Source organism: Phocoena phocoena, chromosome 13 (genome assembly GCF_963924675.1).
Source record: "Phocoena phocoena chromosome 13, mPhoPho1.1, whole genome shotgun sequence".
In the NCBI taxonomy this organism is placed as follows: domain Eukaryota; kingdom Metazoa; phylum Chordata; class Mammalia; order Artiodactyla; family Phocoenidae; genus Phocoena; species Phocoena phocoena.
This window is the reverse complement of record NC_089231.1, coordinates 27,164,215-27,182,871: the sequence shown is the minus strand read 5'-3', so window position 1 is coordinate 27,182,871 and position 18,657 is coordinate 27,164,215. Positions and strand designations below refer to the sequence as shown.

The following is an 18,657-nucleotide window of genomic DNA, read 5'->3' as shown; positions in this document are numbered from 1 at the left end:
GGTGAAACTAATTTTAATAATATATTTTGTTTAATCCACTTATCATTTCAGTGGGTAACCGTGTAAACATCTATTAATGAGCTACCTTACATCCTTTACTTCATACTAGTTTTGCAAAGATCTGGTGTGTTTTTGCACACACAGTGCATCTGGTTCGGGCTAGCCACATTAGAGTGACCAGTCGCCCCGTGGGGCCAGGGGCTGCCGCGCTGGGCAGCAGAGATCCAGACTTTTCAAAACCTGGCCCCGATTATCTTCTGCCACTTCCTACAGTCCTCTTCATCCTTGGCAAGTTTTCTCTTTGAGGCCCAGCTTCTTCCCCAGAACTTGACCCTTGGACGACCTCACTTTGCACCAAGCATCCCATCACAGTGAGGCCTTACAGCTTGCAGGTCTTAACGGGACAGCCACAGTCCAAGACAATACACACATGGATGACACACATGATATACCCAAGGATGCATGCCTCTGCCCGGCATGGAGCCTGGCACATAGTGGACCTCAGCTTAGTGGCTGCCTTTCCCACACACTGACACCTTCTTCCAGACCCTCCCCCATAAGAGCCCCTTCCGTGTTCATAACCCCCTTTCCCCACACAACCGGTGCCAGGGCCCTCATAAGTCCCTTATTTTCCCAGTAAAGAGAGTCCATGGCCCTATATTTTCTAGTGGGAGGAAAAAAAAAACAAGGACTGAATGGAGGCAGCATTTCCCTTCTGTCCAGGCCCTCTAGTCTGGGTACAGTCAGACCATAAGTGATCTTGACATGCTGGCAAATGGGCATGACTTGATTCGGGGTGGTAGTAGGTGGAGGGGGGCAAACAGGGGCAATTGAAGGCTGTTCCTCAGCAACCAGGCTGGTAGAGTTATCCCTCCCCACACATTCACAAAAACTCCACCAGACAGAGCAAGATTAGGGGAGATCTCTGTCAAAAGGCATCCTGCAACGTGACCTGGCATCTCTAACACTCACTGGGCGCTTACTGTATGCCAGTTAATATTCTAAACACTGACTCATTGAATTCTTACTAACTCTAATGGTGCCCTAGGAGCTGGGCACCATTATTACAGACAAGGAAACTGAGGCCTGGAGAGGAAACCTTCCCAAAGTCCCACAACTGGTAAATGGCAGGGCAGAAATTTGAACGAAGGCAATCTGGACTGAGTCTACTAACCACTTTGCTAGGGTTTCTCAGAGCATATTTCCCAAGTGTGTGAAAAATTGTCTCAAGTTGTCTTAACCCAAAGAAGTGAAACTCTAATGGGCAAATTTAGGGCACAATGACTCAGAGTGGGAGGGAAAGATTTGGGCCTTTGGTCACCCGTCAGATGATGTCAGGAGAGCAATCAACACCCAAAAGTGTCAGTAGTGAAATCAGTTCCTATTCTACTTGCCTTCCTCTCACCCAACCTGGTCAGGGGCCAGGTTCTCACCTGATTTTGTAGATGAGGCCCACGTTATTGGTTCTCACCCGGAACACATCGACGTTGGCTTTCTCAAAGGCAGATTCGCTCCTGCAATGAAGGTGTGCACAGTTAGCACAGACCAGCACTTGGTTCACAGGCCCTGGAGGAGAGCCAAAGGCTGGCATCCCCCTACTTCCTCCACCATCCCACTCCAGGAAGTGCTACTGCCAGCCAATCCCATTCTGAGATTCCTTTCTGACATGGTTTGGAGAGGTGGAGGGCAAGGATGGTTAGTATTCATTCCTTGCTTTCACGCCCAGGTTCTTATGGGATCCTTGCTATGTATCATCAAGGCAAGCATGGTGGGCAACATTAGCCCCATTTTACAAACAAACAAATTGCTAGTTGGTAGCAGAGCTGGGACCAGAACCTGGCTCCCAAAGTCATGATCCAATGCTCTGTGGTTGCTCTGGGTTGGGAGAGTGGAGGAGGAAGGAAGGTGTGATAAATGCCATGGTGCTCTTGGGTCTGCAGGCCTCCTGGCCTCTCCTCCTCACCTGCCTTGCTCTTGCTGGGAAGAGTTGCAATGGCAGCCCCAAGTGGATGCAAACCTTGGGTGGTGGGCCATGGTCCTGCCATTCCAAGGAAGGAAACATTCAACCCAAACCAGCGACCAGGGAAGTGGGGGCAGTGAGGGAACGCGTATCTGGCATCCCGCAGAGGGTGCAAACAGAAGCAAGTGCACCTGTGATGTTTCTCAATGAGATGCCCAAGCAAGTCGAGACTCGGGAGCATCCTAGCATCCATCAGCTTAGACACAGGAAGGCTGGAGCACCGAGTCCTCTGGGAGTGGAAGCCTGAACCTCACGTGGACATCTGCTCTGTCCTCTGTGTAGGCCAGGACGCCTGCCGCTTGAGCCCAGGCCTGCTTGCAGCTCTTCCTGCTACCACAGTGAAGGCCTCACAGGGCTGAGAGCTGTGGACCTCCCTCAGTGCTCCCGGCCAGGGCTTTCAGCAGCAGCACACAGCCCATGGGAAAAGAAAAACGCAGAAGATATGTCTGTTCATTGGCCATCACGTGTTTCAAAATAAAGAGGGAGGTGAAAGGCCTTCTCCCCAAGGCAGCAAAGGCTCAGACTCTCTCAGTAACAGAAGGCTTTTAAGGTTCTAGAGACCCAGAAGCTGTGATTCTGCAAACAGACCCACTCTGGCAAACAGTCTGGTCTGGGGAGATATTTCCTTATGGTGGGCACAGCATGAGACATGGGGCCCAGGGCCCTCCTAAAGCAGTGCAGAGCTCACAAAATCAGGTAAAAATGTGCACCGAGGCCGCCTTTTCAGGGAGAAGAGCCCCCAGTGGTGTAGCCCGGGGAACAGAGCAGGAGGAGAGAGTGGCGGGAACTTCCGGGTTTTGCTGGAGTGAAAAGGCCCCCCCCCAGGCTGGCGACATGGACCTGTCAGAATCTCACTTCCAAGGGTGAGTGACAACACGGCCTGTATTCTGTTGCAGAGTCAAAGCAGTTGTTAAATGACTTGCAAAACACATGAACATCGATTATGTGCGTCAGGACTGTGTGAATGGGAAACAAGGAAATGAATACGAGGCATTTTCTGTTTCAGTATACAAGACAAGGAAATCGATTTTCAGAATAGACAGGAGTCTCTATATCATATAAATACCCTACAAAGCAATCACCCTGGGAAGCTCTATGATGGAATATTATGCAGCCATTAAAAATCCTATTGTGAAAGAGTATTTAATACAACAGAAACAGGTTTATGAAATAGGCTTAAAAGAAAAAGCAGGTTAAAAATAGAACGTATAAACAACAACCAATACAAAAAGGACACCAAGTTCACTTAAAAACAATAAAGAGGGGGAGGATTTATACAAAAACATCATGTCTACATAATAAGACTATTATGAAGTGCTGGTTATTTATTCTTGTGTTCATTTTTTTCAGTTTTCTGAAGGGAGCACATCTTGATTTCGTAATTATGAAAAAAGTACAGTCCCCTGTTTCAGAACCCCCCGCTCCATCCAGCCCACAGCTGCTTGTGGTGAATTCTTCGGAATGAATTTGAGGCTCGCTGGGCTTCATCTGCTGAGGGTGCATGGAATTTGGGAAACAACCAACGCCAATGAGTAGGGGAAGCGGAGGGTGATTTGGAAAAGAAAACACAAGGTGTGATTTGGACGGAAAGCAGCTGGCTTTTTAGGGTGCTTTTCATAAGAGTTCCAGCTCCAGCAGCTGCATCCAGCAAGGGGAGCTCTGCACCTTCAAAAAGGCCCTGCGCACGCGACCAGGTGGAATGTGGGTTGGCGCTTTCCAGCGTGTTTGTTAAATAATAGGCCATGCTGCTTTACAGTCACTCAAAAAAGACATTTTAAAAAGCGAGGTGGAAGAAGGGAAACGAGGAGGAAAGGTTTGCCAGGATGGGCAGAAGGTGTGCTCCACGCTGTCTCAGGACCACACTGGAGCATCCAGGGCGTCACAGAATGTGACGCAATCATCCACAGTGTTTACAACATGGAAACCAATATCCTGGCGGACAAGAGCAAAGCCTTCTGCATTTCAGGGGTCTCTCTTCAGAGAAGGGAAAGCAAAGGACTGCAGAGACAGGGCTCTACAGACTCCCTCCTCTCAGGGAGAGGTCAAAACAATCCCAGATGAGCTCCAACCCCAACCCACTTGGGGTCAGACTCCGAAATCCCCCCTTCCAATAAGTCAGAATGCAAATGCTGGTGGGTTTCAGAAAACTGACTGAAGGCGGTGTGGAAACAGCAAACGACAGAGGTCCCTGGCCAAAGAAACATCAGAAATAGACACTTCTTCACATTTCCTTGTGGGAGATGGCAGGTTTTCCACAGCTCCTGGTCAATCCTCAAATGCAGGACACAGCTCCCTGCCTGTGCCTGCCGTTCCACAGGGATCCCACCCTTTCCAGGCAACACAGGGCATTTTAGCTGCCCCCTGGGCAGAGCTAGCAGGCTAAAATGCCAGGATTCTACCACACTTGCAGTTGGTGAATTCTCAACGGGAGAACCGTGTTCCAGAAGATACATGAGATCCCATCCTTTTGCCATATCCAAAGCATGTGATTCATTGTTGGGGGTGGTCCTGGGTAACGGGGAAGGGGGCTTCCTCTGGGATCCAGAGCTGTTGGTACTTCGCTAGTGTGGAGGTCAGGGCAGAGGACAGCTAGCAGGGGAATGAACTGAACGTGTCCCACTCTTTGCTGCCTAAGAGAGGGTCCAACGTGTGCCGAGGAATTTAGACCCCAGACCATGAGGGTGAGACCCATCAGCATTTTAACATCAGGCACTGAGTTTCTTCTTGCAGCAGGAATTATTTTGTATTGGAGAATAAAAAGTCCTAATAAGCCACCCGGGAGTAGAAGGTAAAGGCCTGGGGCAGAGGAGAAAGGCCACAAGAAAGAGTGGAATTGATGGGAGAGAGAAGAAAGAGGACGAGGGAGAGGCAGGAGAGAAGGGTGGGGTGAGAGACATGGCCAGAGGCTGCAGAGAAAGGGGTTGGGGAGAACTTCCAGGAAGGGTGGTGGCTTAACTTTAAGACCTTGGTGCGGGCAGGCGGGGCGTCTATCTAGCATTCCATTTTAAGTTGTCTGTGTTGCTTCCATGTGAACTCTGGCGCCCCGAGTTATCAGTGAAGTCTGATGCACACCAAAATGCCTTGTAGTTTGTGTGTGCATGTGTGCATGTGTATATGTGTGCTTGCGTGGATGTATGTGTGTGTGTTTGTGGGTGTAACACAAGGAAAGGGAGCTCAGTTCCAGTTGACACAGGGGTGTGGGTGTGGGAGTGGGTTTGGGGTGACACAGTGTGGCCAGGAGGGAACAGAAGCAGACAGTGAGAGGACAGGAGATTGCGAGACCAGTAGTCATTCTGGGCCAGACCCCAGGGACTGCTGAGGGTGAGGGCTGGGCTGGGCTAACTGCATCTAAATCTCACAGAGCTCGGGGACCTCCGTGGCCGTCTGCATGTTGGTTACACGGCAACCTGGACTTCTTTGGAAGCAGTACTCCCCTCCCAGACTCGAGATCTCCATCTTGAATTGGAAGGGTCTCAGATGGTGAGGATTGTGTCTATGCGATTCTCTTTATAGACAATTTCTCAGGTCTTGGAGCAGCCAGACTCTGGTCTCCTCTTTCCCCATTTACCCTGCTCACCGCGGTCAGATTAACCCTTCTTGTCTGCACCGTACGTCAAGCCTCCACAAGGCCTTCTCCAGTCTGATCCTCCCCTGCCTTTCCCACCTCCCTCCTCTCTGCCCCTCCATGCAGCCGGTAAGTCTCCATCCAGCCCCCATTGGTCTGCAATGTCCCTTGTGGCCTCCATACTTTTTCAAGCTGTTACCCCTCATCTAAAGTACCCTCTTTCTGTCCCTCCTCTGTGAGTCCTTTTCACCTGTCGAGGTCCAGATCACATATCCTTCCCTGTAAAGTCCTATTCTAGCCACGCTGATACCAAATCGTTTAGTGAGCTCTATTTGCAAAGAACTGGGATAGGTGCTACAGGCACAAAACAGACCTCCCATCATCCTCGGGCTCCACCTATGCATCCCGCTATGCATCACCTCTCCAGCCTCTCCAAGGGCATACAGCTGATGCTGCAAATGTGCCTGTATCCCTGAAACTACCCATTTCCTGCGGCCCCCTGAACCCTCTGGACCAGCTGGATTGGGATCCTGGCCTAATCTGTGCCCCTGATGCCCAGCTTGGAGCAGGACACAGATACAGGAGGGACCCCTACCAGCAGACCCGTGGAGTAATTGGGGGGAAGTTGATTCCCACATGCAGGCTATGTCAGAGAAGCTGGCTGCCTCTGTGTGGCTTCAGAAGCACCCGGAGACCTGCTGGCCCTGCCAGCTCAGTCATGCCTGAGACCCTTTACCGTGACGCAGCCTTCCTTCCCATTGAGAAGGAAGGCTGGAACTCAGACTCCCAGGGCGAGGGGACACAGTGACAGACCTTCACATGGGGTTATAAAAGTTGACTCTGGAGACCTTCCTGAAAAGGTGTTTTGACAGAGGAAAAAGGTGAGGGGGGAAAGTCTGAGGGTCCAGGTGCATGAAAGGAGGAAAGCCAGTGAGGAACCACCACAAGAGGGGAAATGGCTCTTTTTGTTAAAAAAAAAAAAAAAAAAGACAGGCTGGGGACTACAGAAACGAAGCTGGCCGACTCCCCAGGGTCTAGTGGCTTCTCCCTAGAGGGGTGCACTCCGGGGAGGACACATGGCAGAGAGGATGGGCATTTCATGTATTCTCTTTACCATGCCCCCAGCACTGGAGCAAAGGGCTTCCACAAGCGAGTCACTCGGCAGTGTAAGCGGTACAAGAGGGCAGGTACCCTGTTCTGCGGAAATGGACAAAATAGGACGTTACGCCTGCCTCAACGCTGCCGCATTTACACCAGAGGCTGCCCTCAGGGTAAATGTGTTCCACTGGGCCCGGTCCGTCTGCTAAGCACAGAGTTTGTGGATCTCCTGGCCTGTGGACCCACCTTTCTACTGCTTCGCCTGCCGCCCCTGGAGGTGCCAAGCTATAAACCCCAGAGGTCACACCCTGGAGTCCCAGGAGGCCTGCAGGGGAGTCTCCCACACACCCTCTAGGGCCACGGGGTCATGTGCTTGAGGAAATGTCTGCATCAAGACCCTGGGGTTTGAGGACCAGCTTTACCATCAAAAGCTCCATGACTCAGAGCTGCTCACCACTCCCCTCTGGGCCCCAGATTCCCCGTGAGCAGGTTGGAATAGATTTAGTTGTTTTCAAATTTTTCTTGGCTACAGAGCCCATGGTGCAAAGAGTATCTGACTGAGAAACTCGGTGGATATGATAAACATAAGTCAAGCTGCTCCAGGGGGAGGAATGCTAGGGTATTGGGAGCCCAAAACCAACTGACCAATCCCCTGTTCCACTCAGCACAGGGTGAAAAACAGCTGCCCAGGCCACCAGTGAGGTCCCTGGCCATCTCTGGAATTCCATGATTCCTCTAGAATGTTGCCATGTGTAGTAACTGTGTATGCACATGTGTGGTGGGGGGGAGGGGATGGAAAGGAAGAGACAGCAGCCTCTGCTCTCAATGGCACACAATGAAATGGAGGGCACAAGTGTGCACACACACGCACACACAAGCACATCTACACAAACACACGCACTGACTTGAGTGTGTGTTAGCGGGCAGGCAGGTTCAGTTTGATGCTGGTCCCAGGTGAGACGTAGGTGCAGAGCATTTAAGCTCATGGCTCCCTCACATGCATGACCTTGTCCCCTCTTCCCAAAAGTCCTATGAGTTTGGTAAAATGAGGATTATCACTTCCAGATGACATATGAGGAAGCCAAAGCTTTGGATGCCAAGAGATTTGACCAAAGTTATATGGCAACTAAATGGTAAAGCTGGGCCTAGACCAGGTTTCTTGATCCTGAGGGCTTATGCTCCCTCATCAAAGGACAGCTAATATGAATTCTTGGGAATTCTGAGATCCAAAGTAAGCATTACTATACACAAAAAAGTCAAGAGAGGAGCTGAGGAAATCACTGGGAGGGGCCTGGCTGGCACGTGATCGGTTGTTAGCAAGGCCCACACCACTTAATACACCTGTGGACGCACCTGTCTTCTCTCATGGGTTCCAGAACTTTATCAACCCCCACTAACAGCCCAGGACCCCACCAATGCTGAGTGGGTACTCACTTGCTGGTAAGATGGAGCTTGGGAGAGAGCCCATTCTCTCCAAAAATGGTGATGAAGACATTGGCATTGGTCCCTGCGCCACGAACATCCCCCGTGGCTGTGATCACCTCGTACACTGGAGGAGGAAAAAAGACAGACCACAGGCTCAGAAGAAAGCCCAGAATCCTACGTGGGCTCGGAGAAGCCATAGCTCCTGCCAGATCCACAGGGGGATGCCCAGCCACAGAGCACGCTCTGGACCCCTGCTGCAACCTGCAAGCCTCTGAGCCAGGGTCAGACCCACACCAAGCCCTGCTGTGAGACCACAATCTCCCACTTAATGCTGCACATTCATTCTACAGGTAAGAAACCTGCAGGCAAGGGGACAAGCCCAGGTCACACAATACACAATGTCAACACCAGAGCCCAGCCCAAGGCCTCCCAATGCCTGTCTGTGATCTTTCCAGCACAGCACATGTGTGCCATCCTAGCCAAGACCTTCTTCAGAGACCGCCCCTGGCCCTCACCTTTCTCTCTGCCCTCTACACAAGGCTGCCTTGCAGGCCTCACCTCCTGTGACCTCCTGGGTGTTGCCATGGCAATCTCAGGATAACACATCTTTACCAGTGAGTCCCTGTAGGCAGGGGCACTGAATTCCCCTCTCTTTGTCCCCTTGAAGCTTGTTCTGTTTGCTGTTGATGTCTTTTCTTTTGATGTCCCTGGTTCTGATGAAGGTCCCCGTGAGGGGGAGAAAGGAAGCAGTACATTTGTGTGACTCCCTGTCTCTTGTGATAACCAAAGCCTTCATTCTTCACAGTCTACACCACAGGGATTCCTGATGGGCAAACAACTCCTAGAGCCCTCCCTGAGATAACTCCAGGACCTGAAGTGTTGCCCATGTGGTTTGTACGTATACAAGGATGTTTCCCAACTGAGTGTTCATAGGAAAATGACCAGCACGGTGGAAATTCTAGAACCACATCACATGAGAGAAGACATATAGGCCTGGAGATGCCTGGTTTAGAGAAAGGAGTCTGCGGTATGGGAGAGGGATAAAGAAACTACCTCCATAGCTGCCCCAAGTGTACAGAGCTACTTCTCAAATAGGACACTAACCATTAAAAAATGATAAATTAGTTAAAATTAAGACCATCAGGAGAATGAAAAGGCAAGCCACAGACTAGAAGATATTTGGAAGGCACACACAGGCATCCCACATAATACCTTGTTTTATCACAATTCCCTTTATTGTGCTTTACAGATATCATGTTTCTTACAAATGGAGGGTTTGTGGCAACCCTGTGTCAAGCAAGTCTATCGGTGCCATTTTTCCAACAGCATTTGCTCACTCCTGTCTCTGTGTCACGTTTTGGTAATTCTCGCAATATTTCAAACTTTTTCATTATTATTATCTTTGTTATGATGATCTATGATCAGTAATCTTTGATATTACTATTGCAAAAAGATTGACTTGCCGAAGGCTCAGACGATGGTTAGCATATTTTTTAGCAATAATGTATTTCTAAATTAAGGTATGTACATTTTTTAGACATAATGCTATTGTACACTTAATAGACTACAGTATGGTGTGAAACATAACTTCCATATGCACTGGGAAACCAAAAAATTGGTATGACTCGCTTTATTGTGATATTTGCTTCATTGCTGGGCTCTGGAACCGAATCCATAATATCTCCGGGGTCTGCCTGTCGCCAAAAATGGACTCATACTCAGAAAATGTAAAGAATTCACACAAATCAGTAAGAAAAAGAAAGACCAGACAATTGCTTTAATGGGCAATAATTTGTTTTAAAGATAAACATACACTTACCATAAGACCCAGAAATTCCCCTTTTAGGTATTTACCCAAGAGAAATGAGAACATGTCCACACAAAGATCTGCACACAAACTTTCATAGCAGCTGTATTCATAATAGCTCTAAACTGGAAAAGCAACCTAAATGTATCAACAAGTGAATGAATTTTTAAAAGTGTGGTATATCCAGACAGTGGAATCCTACTCAGTGATAAAAAGGAACGAACAACTGACATATGCAATACGGATGAATCTCAGGCACACAATGTGGAGCAAAAGAAGTCAAACACAAAGCACTACACGATATGTAATGCCAGCTCTGTGAACTGTAATCTATTTTAACAGAAAGCAGAGCATGGCTGCCTAGGGTTGAAGTTAGGGGGAATTGCCTGGGAAGGGGCACGCGGAACTTTTGAGGGATAATTTAAATGCCCTATATATAAATGGTACTAGTGGTTACATAGATGTATACATTTGTCAATACCCATCAAATGGCACATTTAAAGTAGATTCATTTTATTGTTAATTATATTTCAATAAAGTTGAAAAATGGGCAAAAGACTTAAATAGGCATGTCATAAAAGAGGACATCCAAGTGGCCCATAAACATAGGGAAAAGGGCTCAGCATCATTATTCGTAAGGGAAATGCAAATTAAAATTACCACGAGACACTACATATACCCACCAGAACGGCTAAAATTAAAAAGATGGACAAATACTAAGTATTGTCAAGAATGTGGAGCCATTGGCACTCTCATACATTGCTGGTGGGAGTATAAATTGGTACGAGTCCTGGTAACTAAACATAAGCCCACCCTATGACTCAGTGATTCTACTTCCAATTATAAATCCAAGAGAAATGAGTGTATGTGTCCATCCAAAAATGTGTACAAGATCTGTAGCAGCTTTATCCATAATAGCTAAAAACTGGAAATAACCCCAAATTCCATCAATAGAATGGTTAAGCAAATGGTGATATATTTATAAAATGCAGTAGTACACAAATAATAAAAAAGAACAAACTACATAACGAGTCACAACATGGATAAATCTCTTGGATATAGTGTTGAGTGAAAGAGAAGCTAGACACACAAAAATGTGTGTATTGTGTGATTCCATTTATATGAAGCTCAAGAGCAAAAAACTAATGTATGTGGGGCTTCCCTGGCGGCTCAGTGGTTGAGAGTCCGCCTGCCGATGCAGGGGACGCGGGTTCGTGCCCCGGTCCGGGAGGATCCCGCGTGCCGCGGAGCAGCTGTGCTCGTGAGCCATGGCCTCTGGGCCTGCGCGTCCGGAGCCTGTGCTCCGTAACGGGAGACGCCACAACAGTCAGGGGCCCACGTACCGCAAAAAAAAAAAAAACAACTAATGTATGTGATAGAATCAGGAGGGCCATTACCTCTGGGAAGAATTTTAAAGGAGCTTTCAGGAGGTTAGAAATGTTGTGTCCTGTTCTGAATGGTGGTTACACAAGCATGCACTTGTGTAAAAATTCATCAGCTGTTCCTTTTTGAGTTTTGTGCTAATTATATATATTACATATATAATTTATATGTGCACATACATATGATATATATTCTATAATGTGCTGTATATACATATATATAACATGTATATTATTCTTCAATTTAAAATTTTTAAGTTAAAAAGTTCAGACAGCTGAAGAACTATCTTAGAGAAGACAGATATCTCATGAAAGACACAAAACTCTGTTTGGTCCAGAGAGGAGGGTCCCAACTAGTAACATCCCCTGGTCAGCACAAAGAAGAACTGTCAACAGCAACAAGGGTTCTTCCTAGCACAGAGCATGACAAATGGGAGATGCTCGATAAATAATTACATGGATGAATGAATGAAAACACAAGTGAATGAATGAAACAATCAATGAAATGAAGGTGGACTATGGAAATAAATTGGCCAGTATGTAAATCTCAATTCTACCATACTGGCTGTATGATTTCAACCAAATTTCTTACTGAGATTCATTTTCCTTATCACCGAAAGAGAGAGAATTTCTTCCTTGAAGGATTATCATAAGGATTAAATCAAATAAAACAAAGTTTTCAACTTTCATACTCATTGACCTAGCATATTTCCACTTCTGGGTATTTATCTTACAGACACTCCTTCGCAGCCGGATGAAAGATATACATTCCACAAGTGGTAAACTGTTACCATCATCACATCACCATCATCATCTCCACTGTTGCCATCGTCAACATCATCACTACCATCATCTCCATTAACAACATCCCCAAGAAGGAAGGCTGCCTTGGGAAACTATTCCAACAGACGCTGGGTAGCCCCCTGTCTGGGATACAGGAGAGAAAAGGGGCCCAGGGCTAGAAGCTTGTGCAGCATGACCTCTGAGGTCCCTTCGGATCCCAGATTCTGGTAGGAGCCACTCTCTTCCCCTCACGGGCCCTGTAGTAGTCAGGAGGTAGACCAGTGCCCCAGCCTCAGCCTACCCTCAGGGCATGGAGGGAAGCTGCTCTCCTTCCTCTGGCTGTTGGTAAACTCCAGTGTAGCCTGGAGGTGACCTGAGGAACAGAGAAGGAAACCTAGGCCTTCCTCCTCTTCCTTCTTCTTCCCCATAACACTCATCAAGATTCTCCACATAATGCAAGAACCCAGTGCTCAAAGGGAGTAGGCGACACATCGTTCTAGAGCAGAGAGGGTAACAATGACAGTGCAGGTAAAGTTCAGACAGCGACTACTGTCAGAATCTTACACATTTATCGCCCAGTCCTGTAGCTGACTGCGGAGTCAGTGCATCTGTGTCTCTTAGAAATGTCAGCATGGCACCCACCCTGGCCTGCTCTCCTCCAGCTCTTTTCAGCAGAGTCAAGATTGGACAGTACAAAAGTAAGGACCAGCCGGAGCAGCAAGACCCCTAACTCTGTTACTTCCTAGCTTTGTGATCTTAGGCATGTTACTTAACTTCCCTGTGCCTCAGTTTCTTCACCTGAAAAAGCAGATTTTAAGAACCCAACCCACCTTGTTGGGTTGTTGTGAAGATTAAACCGATCCACATGGGTAAAGTGCTCAGCGTGGTGCCTGATGCATTAAATACATGATTCTACCGAACAGCATCGTGGCCTGAAGTGGGGACTTGTCTTGGGAACCGTTGAAGTTCTTGTCTCTCCTGCTTGTGACCTTGCTGAAATCACGTCAGTTCTCGGAGCCTCAGTCCTTAACCTGAGACTAATCACACCTGCCTTGACTGTCCTCGGGGATATTGAGGATTCCAAGTGAGAATGGAAGTGAAGAGGCTTTGAGAAGGGTAAAAAGAAGAGGGAAGCTGTGAAGGATCATATAGTCACACTAAGGCAGGCAGAACCCATGAACAGAAGTGGACGGGATGGCGCTATGAGAGGTTTTCGAGTGCTCTCACCAGCAGTCGTGCTGGCTGGGGCAAATCACCCCAAAGCTGAGAGTATTTGTTACGGGTGCTGCCCGCACATCTAGCCTCGATGCCCCTAGCCCCACCAGACAGAGCTTGGAGCACACGCGCTGAGAAAAGGCAGCAATACCTCACTTGTTCTAGGTCCTTCTTTCCTCCCCACAATACCCACCTCCACCCCAGAAGGTGCCCAGGACACCACGCTGGGAAAGAGGCTTCAGCAGAGTCACAGCCTCAAAGTGCCATAGCAGCGACCACCTTCTCTGAGCCTGGGTCTGTGCTGGGAGCTGGGTTAGGAGTCAGGACAAATAAAGGAGCCCCACCCCCACCTCCCGCACAGAGGTCAGGATGGCTGAGGCCACAAGCCCAACAGAATCGGATATAATCAAGGAACTCCCAGCAGACAGGAATTAAGGAGGGCAAACAAGCCCATGGCAGGCACAGAGCAAGCACTCGATACTTATCTGGTGAATGAATGGGGGAGTCTGGTGCTTACAGGGAGAAGTGAGCCAGTTTAGAGAAAGCGCTGAGAATTTAAATGCCTTCAGGGGCCAGGCAGGCAGGATTGAGGAGTGAAACAGACCTATGAGTGATAAAGTCCGCTGCCTATGGACATTCACAGTCAATCATATTTTTTTTAACTGTAAAAGTAAAACACCACCAACAAAAACAGCAAAGCAACAAAAATCTCTCTGCAAAAGCCAACACTGGCTCCTGGGTCCCCCGTTCACCCCTTTCTGGTTTACCTGACAAGAAGGTAGAGCATTTCTAAGCAGCTCCCATACACCCCAGAGGAAGGTGAGACTGGAAGGACTGGGCCCGGGGTCCAAAGCACCAGCTGCCCTCCCCATGTGGGCCAGGGCCATCACCTTGCAAAGTCCCAGGCCCTCACCTCCATCGGCCCCCAGCCCCTGCTCGGCACCTGCTGATGACCAGGTCTCTTCCCACAGGCCTCTGCACAGCCTGATGCAGGCCACACCTCAGAGACCAGGCGCGAACATGGCTTCTGGGACGTGTAGGACCTGGAGAGTGTGGGCACTTCGGTTCTAGTCTATTCTGTGCCAATCAGACTCTGTGACCCTCGCTACAGTGGAGGCCCCAAGGGGATGTAGGTTAGTCCACAAGAAAGGGGCTGGGTTGGAAACCAGGGACAGGATGGTGTGGGCCCCGCGGGCCCCGCCTGTGCCCCCGCCCCACAGGCCGGGACCCCGCACACCTTTGGCCTTGTAGTACTCATGCTGCAGCTCCTCTTCGTCGTCTTCCGAGGCGTAGTCCAGCAGCTCCTGCTCATACAGGGCTAGAAAGTCGATGTCCTCCTTCCTCCTCTTTCTCTTCTGGGGCATCATTTTGCCGGCTGTCCCTTCCTGCCACTCACTGGCTCACGGTGCCCACCCCTTTGCACCTCCTTGGACCCGCGGCCCTCTCACCTGGAGCTCCCGTGCACACGCCTGGGGGGGCCAGAGCCCACACATGCCCACACAGCTGCCCTGCTCCCCTCTCCTCGCTGGCCCCTGAGCAGAACCTCGGTGCTTTATCTCTGGCCCCTCTCTCCGGCCCCCTCCTCTGCACCTGCCGTTCTCTTTGGGTCTCATGACTTATTCATGGGGACTGAGGACAGGCTATCCTCCTTACCCCTCCCTTCCCCACCCGCCCCCCTCCCCCTTTCATGGAGAATCAGGTGACATCAAGCCCTTGGCATCTGTTTCCTACCTGGCCTCACAGCAGGGGCAGGTGGGGCATCTCCCTTAGAGATGCCCCAGCCTCACAGCCCCAAGGGCCGTGAAAGATGCCCCCAGGGCCTGAGACCTTTCTGAGGAGGGCAGGGCCCCAAACAAGCTGGGCCCCCAGGACTCAGAGGACTCCATTTCTCTCTATTATTCATGACCTCTGCTCATCTTACGGGGCAGGCAATGTTTTTACTGGATCCTTCTCGAGCTCTCTGCTTCCACCTCCTCAAGTCTGCTGGCTCTGGAAGTGGCCATTCAGCCAGGAGAGACCTGCTGCTCTGATGAGCCCTCAGACCACCCACAGAGTGTTTTCTGAGTCATGAGTTCCTGGTGTTGCAGCCAGAGCTGAGGGCACTGGGAAAGCCCGCCAAGTCCTAGGTGACGCCCACAGTGCCCCGACAGGCCGGCAAGATTAACCAGCATCTGTTCTAACAAGAGCTCTCCATTTACCCATATTGCCCTCTGTGCTCGCAAGGAGATAATAGAAACCCTGAGAGCTCACCTGGATGCCCACCCCACTCAGCCCTTACCATCCCTGCAGCCCCACACGGGGATTCTGAGTGAGAGAGAGAACCAGAGACCTCTCTCTACCCCAGATCAGCAAGTTTCCCTTAGGGCCACTGGACTCCTCTTCCTTGCTTATTTTATTTTATTAAGATTTCTTACAACCCGAATTTAAGATTTCTATGTAAATCCTGAAAGCTAGAAATTTTCAGTCCTCTCATTCCTCTGTCCTGGTGGCGTGAGGTCATTAGACAAAACTGGTCTGCCCACCGCCTCCTGGCTGTGCAGCCTGGGCAAGCCTGTCTCCCCACCTATAAAAGGGGGAGAATGACTCCTTAAAGCATATTGAGCACTTGGAGAAAATACTCAGTAAGCGGAAGCCTCTGGAAGACAGTAGAAGCTTAATAAAAGTTCATGACTGAGGATTTCTCTCTTTCTTATTTTGTATGGCGGGGGCGGGGGTGGTGGGTTGTGTGTGATGCTTCGTTATCATCTCAGATTGTCGCAGAAGCCCTCCTTCGGGTCCCGTAGGCAAGGACCAACCGCCGGTGTCCTCCTTCCTCTGTGGGTCCCGACCCACACTAACACATCAGAGACACTAGTAAACAGATGAGAAATCCAGTTTCCTGGGAGGACTGTCTTGTAAGGCCCTGCTTACTTGTTACCCATCTCCCGCCTCTCCCAGCCTTGAGCTCTGTGAGGGCAGGGCTGGTGCCCCCTTGCTCACTGTTAGGTTCCCAGTACCTATGAGATGCCTGGCACACTGTGGCCTTCAGTACCCCTTTGTTCAGTGAATGAATGGATGCACGAATGAGCAAACTGCAGCAGAGCTCTAAAGCAGCTACAAGGAAAACAGAATGGGCTGAAAAGCAAACACACTTTACAAGATAGATTGGTAAAGTGTTCCAGAACCAATAACCTTCTGAGCACGTTTGGCCTGGAGAAGAGGACATTTCAAGGGTCTACAAATGTGAATGATTGTCTAGACTAAGGCTGAAAGGGCAATCTTACACCCGCAGGTGGTGATTACAGAAAGGCAGGTTTCAGCTCAATCCATGAAGAAGGATGAGAGCACTGCCTGGGGTGACAGTGTCACAAGAGATATGAGGGCTGGCTAGCATTGCTTGTCTGCCTACAGCAGGGGGCGCTCCAGGGGCCTTTGTGGATTTGGACCTGGCGGACTCTCCATCAGGTAGCTGGGACATTCTATGACACTGAGTGGCAGGTGCGGGTGGACATTGAGGAACAATGACAGGCCCCCCCAGCTAGTGGCCACCGTGATTCTCCAGCTCTACCTCTGCTGCAGAACCTAGATCAGACAGAGGGGCCTCTGTCCCACCACCACCGGGGACTGAGGAGGGCAGGAGGGCCTCTGCCCGCCATGCCTGGCCCCCCAGCCTGAGGTGGGGTGCAGAGAGGAGGAGGGAGCTGGTCTGCAACAGCCACAAGACTTTCACGGTTCCTCTCTGTCATCTCTGTGTCTCACAACCTCTTTGCCCGGAGCTGAGCCCACCCACAGTGCCCTTAGCCTCAAGCCGCAGTGCCCAGGACCCCCTGGCACCACCGCCCCTCCTCTGTTCTCAGTCTCCTACCCTCTGAGATGCTGTCAAGGTCAATTTTTCCTAAGGTGGGATTCCAGGACTCCGGATTCGACTCTGTGGAACAACTCATCAAAATGATAATTTCTGATCCCTTACCCCCAACCACTGAATCAAAATCTCTGAGGGGGAAACTTGGAACCTACATTTTCAACAACCCCCCTCTCCTCCCAGGGATTTTTCTATGTACTGAAATTTGGAGCCACCGTGACCTATATGTCCCAGGTGAACTCACTAACTTGATCAGCTCACCTGGGCCATGGGAGAGGATTAACAAGCTTCCATCCCAGGGTGCACAGCCCCGGCCGCACATCAGAGCCACCTGGAGAGTTTTTAAACGCTGATGCCTGGGTTGTCCCAGAGATCAGTCTGGGGCAGCCTGGGCAGTGGGAGTTTTCAAAGCTCCTGGGTGATGCAGGACATCCAAGCAGCAGTCAGCACTCACATCCCTCCCCAGAGCCTGGAGCAGCTTTGTGTTTTGGAGCCACCCAAGTCCCTACCAGGGGAAGGTATTTCTGGCCCTAAACGTCATCACTCAGGAAAGATCAACTTTACCTCCTCCTCTGTTCTGCTGAGGGATGGTATAGGGTCCCCTCAAAGACTGAATGAGGAATAGAAGTGGAGTTTAAGTGTGGGTGACGCACGCCCCCTGCTGGCACCATATGGTTTGACCTCCGTGGTTAATTACGCATTCGGTTCTTCAGGATGGAGACCTTAAAAGATTACTGGGAAATCACTAGGGAAATAACATTTTTCATGAGGATCCATTCAGAGAAAAAAATGAAATGAAGTGTTAATTTTACATGAGGACCCATTCAGAGAAAAAATAATTTAAATTTTTATTGGAATTTTTTCAAAAAACTGAAACCAAAATATTTTTAGAGAATCCCATGGCCTTAGAACACAATGATTAAGAGAGCAGAGTCTGAAACCATACCAAGTGTTGATGGGGACGTGGAGCAACTAGAATTCTCAGACCGCTGGCGGCAGTGTAAAATGGTACCACCACTTTGCAAAAGAGTTCGGCACTTTCTTATAAAGACCCTTCCCACACAACCCATAATTTCCGCTCCTGGGTATCTACCTAAGAGGAGTGAAAATATCTGTCCACACAAAAGCTGCATTTGAATGTTCATAGAAGCTTTATTCACAATAGCCACAAACTAGAAACAACTCAGATGCCCATTGACTGGCCAAGACTATTCAGCCATAAAAAAGGGAAGAAGAGGTGATACACGCCCAAACACGGATGAGTCCCGAAAGCATTATTCGTAGAGAAAGAAACCAGTCAGAATAAACTACATGCTGTCTGATCACATGTATCTGACATTCTAGAAGTGTTGAAACTAGCCTAGTGGTTGTAGGGGCTAGGCACGTGGGGAGGGCATTGACTGGAAGGGAGCATGAGAGGGCAGTGCTGGGCCTCAGGCTCTGCTCTGTCTCTCACTGGCCTGCCTCACCTTCTGTCTTCCACTATGAAAGCTTATCTGGGCCAGGCCCCCAGTGCAGTCC

General features: G+C 49.5%; 1 protein-coding gene across 2 annotated transcripts in view; it reads right to left on the bottom strand.

Moving 5' to 3' along the window:
- Positions 1-14,662, bottom strand: part of LOXHD1 (lipoxygenase homology PLAT domains 1) — a 198,858-nt gene extending 184,196 nt beyond the window's left edge. For both annotated transcript variants that reach the window (XM_065889869.1, XM_065889870.1), the window contains exons 1-3: positions 14,533-14,662; positions 8,118-8,232; positions 1,434-1,514 (exon numbers count right to left, since the gene is read on the bottom strand). In XM_065889869.1, coding sequence (XP_065745941.1) covers positions 1,434-1,514; positions 8,118-8,232; positions 14,533-14,662 — 326 coding nt within the window. The remainder of the gene's footprint in view (positions 1-1,433; positions 1,515-8,117; positions 8,233-14,532) is intronic.
- Positions 14,663-18,657: the final 3,995 nt, after the last annotated feature.